Raw genomic sequence first — 17,635 nt, forward strand, 5'->3', positions numbered from 1 at the left:
TTATTCGTGATCCTCGTTGTTTGAAGTGAAAAAGTCAAGTATAAGGCCCATCGATAAAAAGTGACAAGAAGTAAGAGCTAAAGAAATGCTTAAGATATGTAAAGAAACTATGTATATGAATTACAAAAACTATCAACAGTTCAGATGCTTGTCTTCCGTTTACCAAGTGACATCTTTTTGCTCATGATCTTGATCAATTCTGGCTGTAGATCGTAGATTATACTCCTTAGTTGCTGGCTATTACCCATCACAGATAAATAGTCTTCCATTCTACTCACAACAGTCTCTATTTTCATGCTGAATGATCCTGTGCTAGAGGGGTTTAAAAGAATATCAAATAGTGGATTCCAAATATCATGATTCCAGTATCTTTTTATCGTGCCTCTAATTCTGTAAGTACCCGAATTAGTATTATCTATCTCTATGGTTTTACCGAATAACATACAATACACTATACTAGCAAGACCATAATAGTCTGCTTCAAAACTCCATGGATCTCCTTTCCTCATAGCTGGACAATCTTGCATGTCTGTAGTCCAATCTGCAATAAATTTGGTATTCTTATCAAAGAGCTTCATATCAAACGATCGGCCAAAATCAATCAAGTATATACCTTTCTTGTGCCAGCCATTACCACCATGCTTATCATAGTTCCCTAGAAGACCATCACTAAATCTAATCATACAATTATCTGGTTTGAGATCCCCGTGTATTATACCGACATCATGTAATCTTAACACAATTTTGATCAACTCCAATGACAAAAAGATACACAAACATTCATCAACTGAGTTGCTAGACTTTTCACCATAATAATTCACAAGATCAAGAATAGTACCCTGGTCTGCAAAATTTAAAACCAAATAACTTTCATCTAGAAAAAAGTGCAAAGAATATGCACTTATCACAGAGTCAAGTATTTTATCACCTTGTAAACGGTTTTCAATCTGTTTTAGGATATAGTATTCCCAAGAACTCGATGGTGTCTCTACTTTCAGTGCTCTTATATCACCTCTATCGGACTCTGCAAGGTAAACAGTAGCATAACCACCTTGACCCAATTCACCTACTATACAATATAGTTCGTCGGCCTTTTTAAATTCTAGTATCTGTCTTTTGTTCTCTATCTTAGAGGCTTTATGCATTTTCTTTAGATGTGAGCTCATTTTCAAATTTTGGTTGTATGAATAAAAAGTGGAATATGTAGATAATGGTGGCTGTATGTTAGTAAGCAAGGACAGTCGAAATTTCTTTGAGGTTGGATGGTTAATTATTTGCTTGTATTCCGGTATTTCCTTTCCCTGTGAGTTTGATTCTTTCGGAATTGGTTGTGAAATAAATGGTGAACTTTGAGATGGTATTACAGAGGATGGCTTGTCTTCATATATCTTAATTTTATTCCTTGGCAGCAATGTACGTGCAGTCTCTTTTATGGGTGTCATAAACTCCGGTAGTTTACTTTTATTGGGTATCGCTCTAATAGGCGAACGGACATTGCTATTAGAAATTTCTCCTACATCAGTCCGAATGATGTTAGGTTTTGCTTCTGTTAAATCATCGAGATTCTTAGCAGTAAATCCCTCTGTGAAATTTTCATATTGGCTAAATTTACTTGTAGTATCTTCTTTTTCTCCTAAACCATTAAAATCTTCGTAATTTTGATTGAACATGGAATAAACTTCATTCATAGCATTCTTTGAGAACATTGTTACAGTCGGCGACGATGGCGCGCCATACTGTTTACTAGTCATACCTGGCATGGGCGCCTCTTTCAAAGGTAATATTGATGTTGAAACATCTATTTTAGTTTTAACTGGCGAATCCACTTCGTATTTTGTATCTACATCCTTGTTTTCAGTGTTTAGACCAGGTATTGGAGGTTGGGTAGAAGGTAAGCCAGTAATTTTATCAGAAAGTATATTTCTGCGCTTGATATCAGCTTTAGAATTAGTCACAGATAAATCAAGGTTTCTTTTTACACGATCCTGTTTCTTTCTTAATATATCCCTAGAAATAGAACTCTTTGCAAGGATTTCTTCTATGCAATATTCTTGTGAATCATCCGGAAACAATAGCTTGAAATTACAAACTATCTTTTGAGGCTTTTTACCTTTCATTTCAACAACTTTGAGAACTTGGCTCTTATTTGATTTACTGTTTTTTTCTGGTGATTCACTATCATGAAAGATAGGTATCTTGGGTTTAGATTGAGGTATCAGATCATCATTATCATTCTGTTCTTCATTTAAAGTTTTACTTGTATTATCGTTTTTATTGTCCAAGTTTGTAACATCTTCTTTTCTTATCTGTCGGAGAGGAATGGGACTCAAGTTCGAGGAGTCATAGTTAATAATAAACGTGGGTATTCGGTACGTGTTCATAAATTGAATATACATGTTATTATTATCATTTGTAGTCCCATATTTCAAGGCATACTGTTCATAACTTGCAATAATTCTTTGTGTAGGAAAAGCGTTATTGTCCTTACCTAACCGTAGAATGGCTACCGATTCTTCACCTTTATTTATTGACGCTAAACATTCCGCTAATTGTTCATAAAATAGAGCCAATCGCACAGCGATTTTTTTATGATAAAGATAGCATAATATATTTATTTTCTCATCAATGAACTCCTTGTATACCATGTTCATGTAACTAATCCATACTCTCAACAATCTGGGATCATTCTTGAAGATTTCCAGATCCAAGAAGTACAAAAGGCATCTCTCCATAACATCCTGTAATACTTGACTACAGGAAATACCTTGACCTTCATTCTGGCAATGTTTCAAATGCTTAATGTATTCTAGATAGAGCTGCAGCGGATCATCCAGATTCTCTAGATCCTCATAGAGTAAATTTTCATAGTGCTTCCGCACATCTTCGAGATTGGGCGTGGCTTGAGGCTTCGCCACCGCCCAGCTGTCAAAGACCATTGTACATTTATCCGTATTCTTAACTTTCTATTAATTCCCAAGGACTACAACTGATCTACGCATGTCAGTAATACCATCTTTTGTAGTTTTTTATTATGATGCTCATCGCAACGAAAGGTTGTGTGTCCTACATATCGTGCGAACGCGTAACAAGGCTACAATTTCAGGTACAGAGTATGTAATAAAATAGAAGGATAAGCAATTTAAACCAGACAATTGGTATCCAAATGAATTGATTTATATAGCTAGAACTGTACAATGCTAATCAACTTAGTTATGGACACTTATTTTAGCAATAAAAGACCTATATTAAGCATGACAAAATTGTACTCCATCATAGAGCTTCTATTCGAATTGTCATTTTATCAATAACAAGAACTTCTTATGGTTCTATAGTGTAGTGGTTATCACTTTCGGTTTTGATCCGAACAACCCCGGTTCGAATCCGGGTAGGACCTATTATTTTTTGACGTGTTTTTGACACAAAAAAATTGGCTTCATAATGAGCTTTCTGTAATCTTTATCGATACAGGCGGCTGCAAACTAGTACATTCATAACAATTTGTAACCTTCACTTGCTAGCCCAATGTTCTACCGCCGTAGATGCACTGGTTTATCGATTTTTTTGTGACATTGCAACTTTATGTTAATTACTGAAATATTTATTTCTATTAACTTTGTAACTGGAAGTATCTATAAGCAGTTGCTTCCGATTGTGTTTCTTTACCTTGAAGCTTTTATTCTAACTAGTTCATCAAGTGATAGCAAGCTCATTAATTTGTGTTAAACTAAAGTTACCCATATTGAGGATAAGTGAAGTTCAAAATCGAGAGAATAATAATTATATAACAATTTATCGAATCAACTAATAAATCAAAGGCATAAATACAGAAAATAGTAAAGTACCTAGAGATAACTAAAGAAACATTAACAAACTCTAAAATTTGCGTAAGAGACAGAAAAAATGTCTACTTTAATGCTTGCAGATATATTGAAGCAAGTATCGTTGAACAACAGGAAGTTACCAGAGAATAATTTACCTGGCATCGAGAAGAAACCTAGAAGAATTGTTTCCGATGCGTCTTCTAGATCAGAAACTTTAGAGATAGTTGATATTAGGACCGAAAACTTGGGTACAAATGTACAAAACAACATTGCTCTATTTGTTGGAAATTTGGCAGAAGAGATTACAAGTGAAAGGCTTACTGAAATGTTTAAAGTATACAAATCATTTATTTCGGCTAAGGTTTGTACAAACGCCGATGATAATAGATCACTAGGACACGGATACATCAATTTTGGAAACAAAGAAGACGCAGAAAGAGCCACAGAAGATTTTAATTATAATAAAATAATGGGAAAAGAAATTCGAATAATGCCCAGCATTAGAGACTCGGTATACAGGAAGAATTTTGGCACCAACATATTCTTCTCTAATTTACCATTACAAAAAGAGAAATTAACACATCGTATGTTCTATGATATATTTCGTAAATACGGTAATGTGTTATCAGTTAAATTGGACTCAAGCAAAAATATCGGATTTGTTTATTTCGAAGACGATACCATCGCTAGAGATGTTATTAAAGAATTTAACAACAAAGAGTTCCTCGGCAACATCATATCCTGTGGCCTACATTTTGATAAAGAATTGAGGAAGAAACCAAATTTTGATAAACAGATATCCAAGTTAGACGACGATATTATAATTGAAAAGGAAAAGGAAATCTTCGACAGTAATAAAGTGGAAATAAAGATTGATAAAGATAAAGTAGCTATAATACAACCTAATGGTATATTCATAAAAAATCTTCCATTAGATACCAATAATAATGAAATTTTAGCCATTTTCAGTGAAGTTGGCCCTATCAAATCTGTTTTCTTATCACCATTAAATGAGAGTCGCGAATACCTCTGGGCATTTGTAACCTATAAGGATAAAGCATCAGTAGAGAAAGCAATTAGTTTATTTAATGGGAAGGCCATCGGGAACAGAAATGTTTTTGTTACCCATGCTTACTCTAAATATAATATCCCAACTCCCAAACCGATACTGTTTTTAAGCAATTTGAGCCCTATTTGTGACCGTAAGTTCTTGAAGCAGATCATGAATCAATTAAGCGTCAAACCTGAAGATATTAAGGTTCACCAATCTGAAAATCCCGAACATGTTACTTCAACAGGTACCATACAATTTAAGACTCAAGATGATTTAGATAAAGCCAAAAAATTCCTAAATAATAAGCTGGTTAGTGGATCCATAATATACGCCACCACTCGTAAAAGTAAAAAGAACCAAGAACAAACTAATTACCGGGAATTTTGTCAAATTTTACCCAATTCGCCATTTACTTATAAAAATTATGGTGATTATTGCTCAACTAATATACATGACCCATCTACTCACGATAAGATGCATTTTATGCATGCAAAGAAATTAAAAAATTATGAAGTACAGACCAACAAATTACCATACAATGGTTGTCAAGACAAGAAAGCAACTCAACTGTTTAAGAACGGCAGAGGTGCAATCCCTGCTAAAGAATTACTTTTGCAACAGATAAAAGATAAAATTGACAATTTGAAATATCCATTTGCAACAAGGCCCGAAAATCTAAAATCCTTAGCCGATTACATATTTATTGTTTTCTGGAACCGTAATGGACAGAGCTTATCTCAATTCTTGCTTCTACAGAATAGCTCTAAGGAGTATGCAGAAATGCTGAAACATCAAATTGAAACAGCCGCAAGCACGCTGGGTTTTGGTAGATAAATATTAAAGCATTCTGGGTCAAAATGGAAAGTACTTGATACAATTCAAGGTTCGATTTGCAATTTTTGTATATTCACACTTTGTATAAATTTTCTATTATCCTGGCTATTAGAATAAAAGTTTTAATGAACGCGAATACAATTACATACAGTATAACCAGTATGCCTGATAACAATGTTATGTATATGTCAAATTATTACGATAATTATTGATTAGAAATGAAGTTTATTAAGGTTAACATAAAGAAAAATACAATTCACGATAAAAGTGCTACAACTTGTCATTTATAAATTCAACATGATGTAACTTGCTCAAAAACCTTAAAATATTGATACAGTTTGCTATTTTAGCATGCTATTACCGTGAGGGTTGAATTCGGTGAAGAATAGATACCCTGCCGTTTTGAGTATATAACCCAATTGTACAGAACATATACTATTCCAGAATCAGAGATAAAACTTAAGAGACTATACCAGTTCGACATAGTTAGCTGGGAAAATACCTTCTCTGCCATTGACCTTACCAGTCCACCAATCATTCTGTGAGTCAGACTTCTTGATGATAGTAATAACGTCACCCTTTCTGAATGACAAATCGCCAGCTTCTTCTCCAGCAAAGCTGTACAATGCTACAGCTTTTGGAGCACCAGAAGAGGCATCTCTTCTTGGTGGTTCATCAGCTGGTCTGCTATTCGATCTACCATTGTTTGTGGCACCGGGGGATATCCTTGATTTTGAGAACCTGTTAGACAAATCATCAACATCGCGCCTGCTGTCACCATGTCTACGACTGTCGCCTCTATAATCATCATCATAATCGTCATCATAGTATGAACTTCTCTGGTTTCTGGCACTCGAAGCACCACCTCTACGATGATTAGCATAGTAATCCTTGGCTCCTGAAGGGTCATCAAAATCATCATCAAAATCATCATCATCTCTATACTTGTCTCTCCTTGATCCGCGACTGCCTATACGATCATAGCGATCATCATCGTTTCTTCTGTCACGTCTTGCTGCACCAGATCTACTGTATCTAGAAGTATCATCCGAAGTGAATGAACTAGGGATATCATCATAGTAGTCATCGTCATAGTCACTGTCTTCGTAATCATCCCCTGATGACCTATAGTTAAAGGCTCTAGACTCTAACACTCTGAAAAGCGGGTCTACTGATGGTGGTGGTCTAATTCTGCCAGACAATATCATCTTAGTGGTACAGTTGTTACCATAAAATTTACGGTTAGCCTCTCTTCTCTCCAGGATGACAGAACCTTCCAAGGACACACCTGCAAACAGACCTTTACTCTTGGAGTATGCAAACACTGCTGACACACCTCCTGCTGAGGCAGAGGCCGCTGCCTCCGCATTTCTACCCAATGGACCAGCTGAGACAGAGATATTACCACCAAGAGTGATAGTACCAAACTCTGAGAACGACCTCACTGCGTCCGGTGTATTCAAGATAAAAACAAAATCAGTAAGCTCTACACCCACCAAACCACCAGCACCAGCACCAGCCATACCAATGGCACTTGGTGCAGACCAGGACCCGTCCCTCAGACGGGCCACAATGACACCTGACCCAGCTCTACCTGAGAACAGGAACCCAGCTTTCAACACTGTAATAATAGCCAAACCCTTGGCATTCTTAAGCACATGTGGTGGAATAACTTGGTCAGCACCAAACACTTGGTTGGGTTTCACAAAACTTGCCAAAATCTTGGCAGCTTTCTTAGTCTCACTGTGCAGACTTCTAGGAATTGGATTATTGATACCCATGATCTTTTATACTGTTGGCACCTTGTATCAGTAAGCCTATGTTGGCAATGCTAGTTACTAAAATCAAATTAATACCACTTCAAAATATAAAGGACTACTCTATATAATCGTTAAATGATTGAAAAAGGGAACTTGACGTCAAATGGACTTGCCACTTTTCTGTTAATCGAGGAATCGGAAGGCTGGGTACTTTTGCTTCAATCAAACGATTATCAGGAGTGGGATTCCAAATTGACAGGAACGGATCCTTAATGGACTTGAGGAATTTGAGTGAAAACAAGAAAGCCTCGACGAGGATGACTTCTCACATGATGTCACTGGGGGCCCATGCATGATTAAACAGAGCAAATGAGCAATTTTAGACCAATCCTATTGATTTTAGTTATTTACCATATATAGTTTATGATAGGTATTTAGTATTCAATATGCATTTGTGTTTTCCTTTATAACTTCAAGCTCTTTAATTGAGCGAGCACAGCGGACTTTGCAGTACCACCAATGGCATCTCTTCTCTCCACGCTCATCTCGAAGTTGAAAGTCTCGTAAAGGTCTTGCTCGAAACGAGGATCGATGTTCTTGAATTGCTCTAAGGATAGTTTGTCTATACCGGACAAGTTCTCCTTTTCGGCCAGGGCGACACATTGTCCGGATATGCTGTGTGTCTCTCTGAATGGAACACCCTTTCTGACCAAGTAATCTGCCAGGTCGGTGGCCAGCATGTCCATGGTCAACGCGTTCTCCATCTTCTCCTTGTTGACAGTTAGAGTAGAGATAACACCGTCTGCTATCAGGATGGAGTGTTCTACGGTGGTTAGACAGTCAAACAATGGCTCTTTGTCCTCTTGCATATCCTTGTCGTATGTAGATGGGATACCTTTCAAACTCATTAGGAACCCACTCAATTCACCAAACACTCTACCAGATTTACCTCTCAATAGTTCCAAGGAGTCGGCGTTCTTCTTCTGTGGCATCAACGAGGAGCCTGTGGAGTATGCGTCACTCAGCTTGATGAAGCCAAACTCAGCAGTAGAGTATATGATCAAATCTTCAGAGAAACGAGAGACGTGGTTCATGAACAATGTGGCCCAGAACATCAATTCTACCACAAAGTCTCTATCAGAAACAGCTACCAGAGAGTTACCAATCACACCGTTAAATCCAAGTCCTTCGGCCAAGAATTGTCTGTCAATACCATATGGATGACCCGCAAGAGCTCCCGAACCCAATGGTGACTTGTTCAATCTCTCTGCAATTTGTTCCAGTCTCTTAAGGTCTTCTGTGAAATATGTAGCATAGGAGCTTAACCAATGTGCCCATCTGATCGGTTGAGCTCTCTGTAGATGTGTGTAACCAGGCATCAGGATATCTATCTCCTTCTCAGCTCTGTTAACTAAAACATTAATCAAGGATTTCATCGCAGGGAAGATCTTTTCATTTAAAATCTCACGACAGTATATTCTCATATCCGTGACAACTTGGTCATTTCTTGATCTACCGGTGTGAACTTTACCAGCTATGTCACGGCCGATTAGTTCGCCCAATCTTCTCTCATTAGCAGTGTGGATGTCCTCATCACTCTCATGACGGACAAACTTGCCCTCATCCCATTCATTTTCGATGTCCTTAAGACCAGAGTGAATCTTTGCCAATTCGCTCTCTGTGATTAGACCCAATTTAGTTAGACCAGCGGTGTAAACTTTTGTGCCTTCCAAATCGGCCTTGTACATTCTATAATCGTATGGTAAAGAGGCATTGTAAAGTTGCATTAGTGGGTCAGTCTGCCCTGTAAATCTACCACCCCAAAGTTTTGTTTTAGCTTGACCTGACATTGTATTAGTTGTATAGTATATGGCGTATGTTGTTATGCAATATTTAGCAAGTTGCTAGTAGTGAATGCTTAACCTTTTTAATTGTTATCGTTAAGTATACTGATAAGTTAAAAGGACAAACTATTGACATCGATTATACCTCGAGAAACTTGCTGGTTTATATACTTTTCGCTAGCACAATATGACACCTATAGCTCATCTCGCCTTATTCTACCACAATCACTGATAAGTTCGCCTTATCCTGCCGTTAAGTTAAACTTTCGCTACCGGATGCCTGATATGGCCAAAGGATGATTTAGACATTCGCCTGTTACTTCCACAAATGCTGACCTCAATCCCTCCCGACAAGCATTTATCAGTCATCAAGATCCTCTGCACGGCACTTTCTAAGAACCAAAATTTTTTGTACCGGCTCCACCTTCCGTTTCCGTACACTCTGCAGCTGGCTCTCCATTTTCGGTATGATTTGGCGAGATAAGTATTTATCGTATCACATTATACATTATGAATGTTGTACTTAAGTGTATACATAAGCATTGGTATAGTCATGTTTTCGAGTCATAGTCAAATAATTTATGGGCATGAATATTACGAAACGTGCGTTTTGTAGTCTTCAATTTTTATATTGGGGGCTATAAATAGGTAGTTGTGCAGATTTAAAACTGTTTCCAGAAGCTATTTTCAGAAACAGATGCCATATCTTCTTTTACCAGTTTCACGGAACCATCGGAAGTTTCTTCTAAGTGGTACAGGGCCTCAATCTTAATCGTATTGGTAATGTAGTCTAGCGCCTGTTTGTAGCAAGTACCAACGTGTGATACGGCATGGGCGTCATCACTTAATACAAACCGTGAACCACAGTATTGTTTCGCCAACTCACATATCTCAGGGCCAGGGTAAGGTTCACAGAGGCCTTTTCTGAATCCTGCAGTGTTTATCTCGATGGCACCACCATATGAGTCGATAGCTTTTAAGTTTCTGATAATCTTCTCCCTGAGAATTGGAAAGGTTTTCACTAGTGAAATGGATGTTATTGGAACAAAATCCACCTGCGGGTCATCGCTGCAGTCACCTGTGGCGGGATGAACAAACATCTCATCCGGCAGCAGTAATTTATACAAATCAAAGTGCCCGATAATGATCGGTTGCAGCTCCGTTATCATCGCATGCTGCATATCAAAATAAGATGACAGAAATTTAACAATGTTCTTATCGCAGGAATCGAAGGCTTCGTTCCATGAGTGTGGGTCAAAATCGATCGGTATACCCCTAATATGGTGAATCGATCCCACGGTAAATTTCAAATCGTCTCCATATGTCCTCAGCAAATACTTACTGTACTCAATGTGCTCAACGTCACAACACTCAAGCTCACACCCAACAAGAAACTTAGTCTTGCAATCACCACCACTATACTTGGCACGTATGCTCCGGCTGTGCTCCAAATAGCTGAGAAATTTCTCCTTAAGCACTTTCAATCCAAGCTCGCCAATATTAGGGTCGGGACTCATGTCCTCTTGCCGCTCCTCAGGGTACAGATACTTGCTATTCACCCGGGGCATGTGCTCAGTTAGGCAATATGTGTGGAACCGCATCGCTACAGCCTGAGCGACAATATCATCAAGAGGATCCACTCCATGCGCCACATAGTCTCCCGAATGTGAATGATGTGAATGCATTATCCTAGTCCACCTGCTTATACTGTTCCTGTTCGGGTCCCCAGCAATCAATAGATCATATGTCTTAACGTTTCGCAGCAATACCATATTAAACTCAACTTTATATGAGCTGATTTTTAAGGAACGGCTGACTCTGAACCAAAAACTGAGCTTCGCACTTTGCTTTCTGTGACTCAACTTGGCAGTAGCACTAAATACACCGTAGAAACCATGAAAAAAAGAAAAAAATATAAAACGCAAAAAAATATTACTGGACGAGTTGGGAATCGAACCCAAGACCTCTCCCATGCTAAGGGAGCGCGCTACCAACTACGCCACACGCCCATAATAATTTAATGACTTTTTGAAATGGTAGCATAAACTATACTGGTATGTATTTTATCACATGACCATATGGAAATGTACAGTGGCATGCCACTGTGGTTCTTCCACCCATTACATTCGATATACTTTATGATGGATACACTCCATTAGCTATACCAAAATACCGTCAAAAATTCTGACAGAAATTACCACACATGTGGTGTATAATATATACTATGTATTTTCCTTAAACTAGGAAAATATTAGAAAGAAACGCCTTCCTATTTACAGTAGACACCGACTAAAAGATACTAAAATGTAAAACAAAACACTTTATTGAGTGTTTTAGACTGTTGTACACAAGAAAAGTTCTTACTACATTTCGAGACTCTTTTTTGTGCATTAAGCACATCCTAGAATCTGGCTATGCTTCGCGTTGCCTGATACACCTATCAGAATTTCATTGCGATTCCTAATGTAACGAATAACAGTATAGAAAAGAATCAAAACTCTTGATGTTTCTAAAATCAAATCAAATAACAGATAAATGTTCAATTTGCTCTGGAACTACGTTTGCTACTTTTGCATTGAAATTAAAACCACAAATTGGCACTCACCTGAAACTTTTTTAGTATGGGAATTTAGAACAAAACGTAAACTTAGAAATAAAAGTATTCGGAAGGTCAATGCTTCAATATCCATCTTATAAATCGTTAGAGAACGGTTAGCTGAAACTTATATTAGGTTTTGCTACTATTGGATTCAAGGTTGCACTAGATTACTAGCTTCTCATGGCTGTCAATCATGTTAGAAGCAAATCAAGTAATGGCAAAAGGCTAGTACAATCGAAGCTGAATATCAATAACGAGACCATTCTGAAATGCCCCAAATGCGAGATGAAATACTCACCGAATTCGATAGACGATGTAGCAACACATAAGAAATACCATGACTTGCATATCAATGGCAGAAATTGGTCACAAACTTGGGGCATTCCAATTCATGATACCACTTCCAGCACTATAATAGCAACTCCATCTTCCTCACCTTTCAAAACGGGTAAAAGTGTGAATAATAAGAACAATGAAAGAATTGTAATGATACAAGAGAATAAACCTGCCGAGGTGAAGGCAATGCTTGAGATTATGGACATTGTAAATCAAGAGCTGAATGCCCCGCAGGATGAGAATAACTTCTGGCGTAAACCAAATGCTGAGCATCAGGGCAAAGCCATTGTCTACATCAAGGATAAAAAGGTTGTGGGAGCAATTACTGTGGAGGTGCTTAAACAGCACAAGTGTAGGTGGATGATCTACGAGACAAGGACTTTAGTTGAACATGTTAGACCTCAATTCACACTGGGGATATCTCGTATTTGGGTCTGTAGAGCGCAAAGAGGTAAAGGAATAGCTGAAAAGCTTCTAGATGCGGCCAGAATATCAGCAATCCCTGGACAGAATGTCGATAAAATGAAACTGGCCTGGAGCCAACCATCTGACAGTGGCGGGAAATTAGCTAAGAAATATAACGGCGTAAAACATAAGTCAGGCCATATCCTGATACCCTGTTATCTATGAGGTCTTGATTATTATCACCTCTATCGAAATATATACTCATTAACGTAAAATGGGTATTATTTGATTATTTGATTATATAACGAATGCATATTTAATTAGAAGTTATTTGAAAACGCGATTTGATGCCAGTAAGAACGATTTTATACTTAAGTAGACATCTTTGATGCTAATATCGTTAGCCTCACCTTTTAACTGTACCACTGGCCTTTCTTACACCACCAGCAGCACTGACATTCCTTCTTCCTGATGCGACTCTTCTATTCTTTGGTAACAATTGCTTCAATAGACCTTCTTCATCACTTTCTGTTGTTTGCCTTGTAATTCTGTTTTGAGAAGAGGAGTTTTGATAATTGCTAGTCATGGAATCATCATCCGAATTGTTGTCCACTACCATATTGTTGTGCTGTGTTTTGCTATTAGACTTGCCATTTTTACTAATTTGTTCTATGGTATTCGTTCCATTCTGACCTTTTCTTGGTTGACCTGGTGAGTGCTGTGGGACAGCAGTCTTGTAAGCTGTTTCGGTCGGCTTCATGTCATTTTGTCTTTCATATTTAGATCCTCTAGCAGGCGTCATTTCAATATCCCGTACCTCATCATTGCTATTGACTCTGTTATTACTTGTGATATCGGAAGAGCGCTTGCCTTCCTTTAATCTTTTCTTTTGTAGTCTATACTCTTCCACACTCACTAAAGGATATAAGCCGCCTATTATCTCGCTTGGCTTGGTGGAGAGTCTCATGGTATACTTCCATTCTCTAAAATCGTTTTGATGTAGATACAACCAATGTTGCTGAGGCCCCACAACCATACCAGGTCTAATAAATCTCAAAAACCCGATACATTCATTAGCTGTGAATCCATAAGTATATATTAAATGTGCACCAATTAAGCAACCTGTCCTCCCAAGACCAGCTTTACAATGCACAGCTATTTTACCACCTCTTCTTATTATAGTTTCTGCAGCACCTACAAAATTCTTAACAATTGACATATCTGGGCATGTACCATCCTCAAAAATAAGATCGAGGTGCTGAATTCCGACGTCCTCAAAATGCTTCTTATTATATAGATGAGAATTCAATCTTACGACTAAGTGGACATTATTGTTTGCAAAGAAGTTTAATACACTTCTGAAAGGCTGATTTAGGTGTGACTTAGGAGTCAGGGTACCAGAGGATAGAACCTTAGGATCCTCCTGAGGGGATGCAAATGCAATGAAATCTGGTGTTAGAACATTGAAGTCACCATTTTCAACATGCTCGTAACGTTCATAAGTCTCTAGATTAAATGAATGTAGATCGATCAATCCCTTTTCCTTAGCTCTCCACACACCATACACAACGTCTTGAATAGTAATTTCAAAGTCGGCGTTAGAGTAACCTGCATCTCTGAAAGGCATAAATGGTGGATCAACTTGGGCCAATGGTTGCAAAACTTGATGTGGTGTCCAACCTTGCACTAAGATCATGTAACAACACAACAGACATGCAGAGTTAGCTCTCTGCCTGGTCGAGGCAGAGGAGTAGAACACAACTGCTTTCTGTGCATTTTCTGGATCATTCAAAATTTCATGAAATATAACTGCGAAACGGTACAAGTGACCGATATTCATGGGACCAAAGTCCAAGTGAAAGCTATTATAAAAGATCGAGTCCTCGATGGTGAAAAAGACAATCTCATCAGTGGCTTCCGGGGTATAATCATATGCACCGAGGTAAACCCGACCTCGCAGGAATTCAATCGTATTGTCTAAATATATACTTCTGCGCATGTCTAATTTGTGCCTTTTGCTTCTACTTACTAATATCCTACCTTAGTTAGCCCTGCTGAACTGTATAAAATGCAATTGCAACTTCAGACCTGAGACAAACTCCTTCAATAATTGATCTTTTAAACCGCCGGAATTCAAAAAATCAAATCAATTCCTTGGATTCAAGTAATGGATGCTCGATTCAGTGATGTTGGTGCTTGATCAAACGCCGAGTTCAGAGAGTTTACCATCAATTTGAAACAATACCTACTACACCTTGGATCGTTATATTGAAAAATTTCGAAATTTTAGGATTTTTTTCATGAATTTCGACTATCGTGCGGACTCTTCTGAGAAAAAGCGGATCATATTTACCAGTTTCCATATTAAGAAAACATATTATTATCATAATATAGTCGATGATATGAAGCAATGAATATCTATGATTTGAATATTAAATGTATAAAAGCTAGCTACAGCACATGCTATTTTAATGTAGTTCGTATCTCGGGCAACAGTAATGCCCTTAAAATTGAAATATTGAATTTCTGAGTCGTGCCACTGTAAAAGTAAATAATACTAAAAGTTAGTTTTAGTTTTTGTGTAGTATTCAAACTATCATCTTGTGAACAATTCTCTTGACATATGCCCTGGGGGTCCTCTTTAGCAATTCCTTATAACGATCTCTTAGTTCAATTAATCGTTTTTCCTCATTACTATAAGAAAGATTGATGGAAGTGTTTGATTTTTCATCCGAACTCTGTCTATCGTTGGCATACTCTTTCAACTTCGTCTCAACCTCAATCAGTTTTTGATTATACTTAAGCCATACTGCAGAAGACCTTACACAGCATGCTAATAGTAACGCAAAGCTAAAGCAACACCCAGCAAATATTTGTGTATGCAGGTATGGATTGCTCTTATGTTCTGGCTGTGTCAGCGCTTGGGCTATTACCTCAGGTAGCAGTAACAAAGGTGCTCCCAAATAATTCACACAGGCCCACGCTGGTAAAAAATCTACTGGTCCGGCCATATCAGCAATTAACACAGTACTCATAACGTTAGCGACACCAACACAGGAACCTGTCATAATAGAAAAAAATAGTAGTTGAACAAAAGTGTGCGAGGGTATCCAAAATGCAAACAAGTATATGGCAAGTAGAGTTGTTAGCGAGATTGTGACGTTCGTTCTTCCAAACCTGTCACCGGCTAGACCCATCAAAGGACGACCAATGGCCTGGGAACCATTCAATACAGCGGTAAGAGTTGATGCATCATGTGCAGATAGTCCTTTTGCTATTGAGTAGGGTGAAAGTGTGAATATCATTAAATTATAGCCGAATAGTGCAAAGGCAAACCACACAGCAATCAATAACACAATGGGTCTCTTTAGAATTTTTACACTAAACATGGTATGAAATTCTTTCCTTATAGCCTTGAAGTTCTTTAGACCAATAGGCTTTATGGGCTTACGCTCACGAATCAGCATCGTAGCCACAACAACAGTAGTGGAACAACTAATTCCCAATATACGAAGTGCCCACCGAGTATTGCCGGTATTTTGTATCATTTTATTCGCTGCTAAGCCATAAGTAACCCCGCCGGCACCCGTTCCAAGCAGGGATATACCCAAAGCCACGGCTCTTCTTTTCAAGAACCAACCTGGCAACACCACTGTGCTTGGAACAAATATGAATGAAATTCCGAAACCAATGAGGACACCCTGTGTTAGGTATAATTGCCATATTTTCTTGGTAAAGGATGCAAGGATAAACCCAGCTAGCAACAGTGCATCTCCAAAGAGCATTGTTGGCTTCATACCTATAATCCTCATAATGACCATTACGAAGGGAGACATACCTTGCCCCAACGCTACAGTAAAACCGGCAATCAAGGCGTAGTCATACTTGGTTGCGTGTGGGTACGTATCGTTATTGAGATAGAAACCAAGAAATACACCAAATCCAGAGTTACAGCCCCAGGTAGAGAACATCACCAAGAACACACAGAAGCAACATATCCAACCGTAACCCCCATCCGGAGGGAGGTCTATTTGGCCAGTGGACTTATTCGTGAAGACTTTCTTTATAGTAGGTACGCGCTCAAGCTGTTCACCTTCTGTGGTCTGTGCCATCGACATTATGGACTCTACATTAGAAGATGTGTCCGAGGCAAGCTGGGATACTTGTTCTGATTTGTGCTGTTGTTCGTCCACATCTTCCATGGTTTCTTGCATGTTAAATGCGTCTGCAACATCAAAGCGTGACTCGAGAATGCGGTTCCGCTGGTCGTCAAGCAATTGCTCATCGTCTAGTTGATTTACATCCTCTCTGGGGTCTTCAAGGTCAGGTGTGGTGCTACTTTTCTTCACGCCGACACCCACGCTCTTGTCCCCGGTAAGTACCCGCCACAGACCATCAGTTACTGCTTTCCTCAGTTGTGTATCCTTTTCCACCTCGGGACCCATGCTCTTGAGACTCCTGAGACTCCTGAGACTCCTGAGGCTGTCGGGACAGGAAGACAAGGACTCTACAGAGGAAACCATTTTTGTCGCTTGTTCACAGTGCTGCACATTCAAATAACAAACAACTACAAGATGAACTATTGCGAAATATATATGTGTATTGTGTATTGTGAATTATCTGTTGTGGATCAGAGTCGAGATGAGCATAGCAATGTGTCAACGAAAGTGCCAAGTTCATCCGTTGCTTCTTATATTAGTCGATAAAAGTGGGCAGAAAAGCAAACGGATGAAGCACTCAGAACCTGCCGTACCACATTTTTTTAAACACCTTAGCCGAAAGCCAATTTATCGACAATCGACAAGGGAAGGGTCCAGAGACAAGAACGCAGAATGGATCGTAAAATGGAGGGGTACGCACTCTTGTTCACTCTTGATTAGAATATGTGCCAGTAACCCCTCAGAAAGTACTGCAGGGCACCCAACAATGAGCAAAACAATTTCAACATTTTAAAGCATAAAGACTATGATCGTACGGATAGA

The 17,635-nt window shown here is 38.5% G+C and overlaps 8 protein-coding genes and 2 non-coding genes across 10 annotated transcripts; 3 read left to right on the forward strand and 7 right to left on the reverse strand.

Annotated features, from left to right (window-relative positions):
- Nucleotides 1-140: 140 nt before the first annotated feature.
- BUB1 (protein kinase BUB1) lies at nt 141-2,936 on the reverse strand (the record flags this gene model as incomplete). The annotated part of the gene is made up of 1 exon (XM_447634.1): nt 141-2,936. One exon carries the CDS (start codon nt 2,934-2,936, stop codon nt 141-143), a length of 2,796 nt encoding a protein of 931 aa, XP_447634.1.
- Nucleotides 2,937-3,322: 386 nt separating this feature from the next.
- Nucleotides 3,323-3,394, forward strand: tQ(UUG)3. The gene has a single exon. It is a non-coding gene; the product is annotated as a tRNA-Gln (tRNA).
- Nucleotides 3,395-3,900: 506 nt separating this feature from the next.
- On the forward strand, nt 3,901-5,709 carry PES4 (Pes4p; the record flags this gene model as incomplete). The annotated part of the gene is made up of 1 exon (XM_447635.1): nt 3,901-5,709. One exon carries the CDS (start codon nt 3,901-3,903, stop codon nt 5,707-5,709), a length of 1,809 nt encoding a protein of 602 aa, XP_447635.1.
- A 467-nt stretch (nt 5,710-6,176) lies between these two features.
- Nucleotides 6,177-7,490, reverse strand: LSB3 (Lsb3p; the record flags this gene model as incomplete). Its single annotated transcript, XM_447636.1, has 1 exon — nt 6,177-7,490. The coding sequence occupies one exon, from the start codon at nt 7,488-7,490 to the stop codon at nt 6,177-6,179; it is 1,314 nt and encodes a 437-aa protein (XP_447636.1).
- Nucleotides 7,491-7,933: 443 nt separating this feature from the next.
- On the reverse strand, nt 7,934-9,319 carry ARG4 (argininosuccinate lyase ARG4; the record flags this gene model as incomplete). Its single annotated transcript, XM_447637.1, has 1 exon — nt 7,934-9,319. One exon carries the CDS (start codon nt 9,317-9,319, stop codon nt 7,934-7,936), a length of 1,386 nt encoding a protein of 461 aa, XP_447637.1.
- Nucleotides 9,320-9,975: 656 nt separating this feature from the next.
- On the reverse strand, nt 9,976-10,998 carry HIS2 (histidinol-phosphatase; the record flags this gene model as incomplete). The annotated part of the gene is made up of 1 exon (XM_447638.1): nt 9,976-10,998. The coding sequence occupies one exon, from the start codon at nt 10,996-10,998 to the stop codon at nt 9,976-9,978; it is 1,023 nt and encodes a 340-aa protein (XP_447638.1).
- A 251-nt stretch (nt 10,999-11,249) lies between these two features.
- tA(AGC)5 lies at nt 11,250-11,322 on the reverse strand. Its single transcript has one exon. It is a non-coding gene; the product is annotated as a tRNA-Ala (tRNA).
- A 770-nt stretch (nt 11,323-12,092) lies between these two features.
- On the forward strand, nt 12,093-12,878 carry ECO1 (Eco1p; the record flags this gene model as incomplete). The annotated part of the gene is made up of 1 exon (XM_447639.1): nt 12,093-12,878. One exon carries the CDS (start codon nt 12,093-12,095, stop codon nt 12,876-12,878), a length of 786 nt encoding a protein of 261 aa, XP_447639.1.
- A 181-nt stretch (nt 12,879-13,059) lies between these two features.
- Nucleotides 13,060-14,652, reverse strand: CDC14 (phosphoprotein phosphatase CDC14; the record flags this gene model as incomplete). Its single annotated transcript, XM_447640.1, has 1 exon — nt 13,060-14,652. One exon carries the CDS (start codon nt 14,650-14,652, stop codon nt 13,060-13,062), a length of 1,593 nt encoding a protein of 530 aa, XP_447640.1.
- Nucleotides 14,653-15,241: 589 nt separating this feature from the next.
- On the reverse strand, nt 15,242-17,098 carry GVI51_I08943 (MCT family MFS transporter; the record flags this gene model as incomplete). The annotated part of the gene is made up of 1 exon (XM_447641.1): nt 15,242-17,098. One exon carries the CDS (start codon nt 17,096-17,098, stop codon nt 15,242-15,244), a length of 1,857 nt encoding a protein of 618 aa, XP_447641.1.
- Between the last annotated feature and the right edge of the window lie 537 nt (nt 17,099-17,635).

The sequence above is a fragment of the Nakaseomyces glabratus genome, chromosome I, assembly GCF_010111755.1.
Source record: "Nakaseomyces glabratus chromosome I, complete sequence".
NCBI classification, from domain to species: domain Eukaryota; kingdom Fungi; phylum Ascomycota; class Saccharomycetes; order Saccharomycetales; family Saccharomycetaceae; genus Nakaseomyces; species Nakaseomyces glabratus.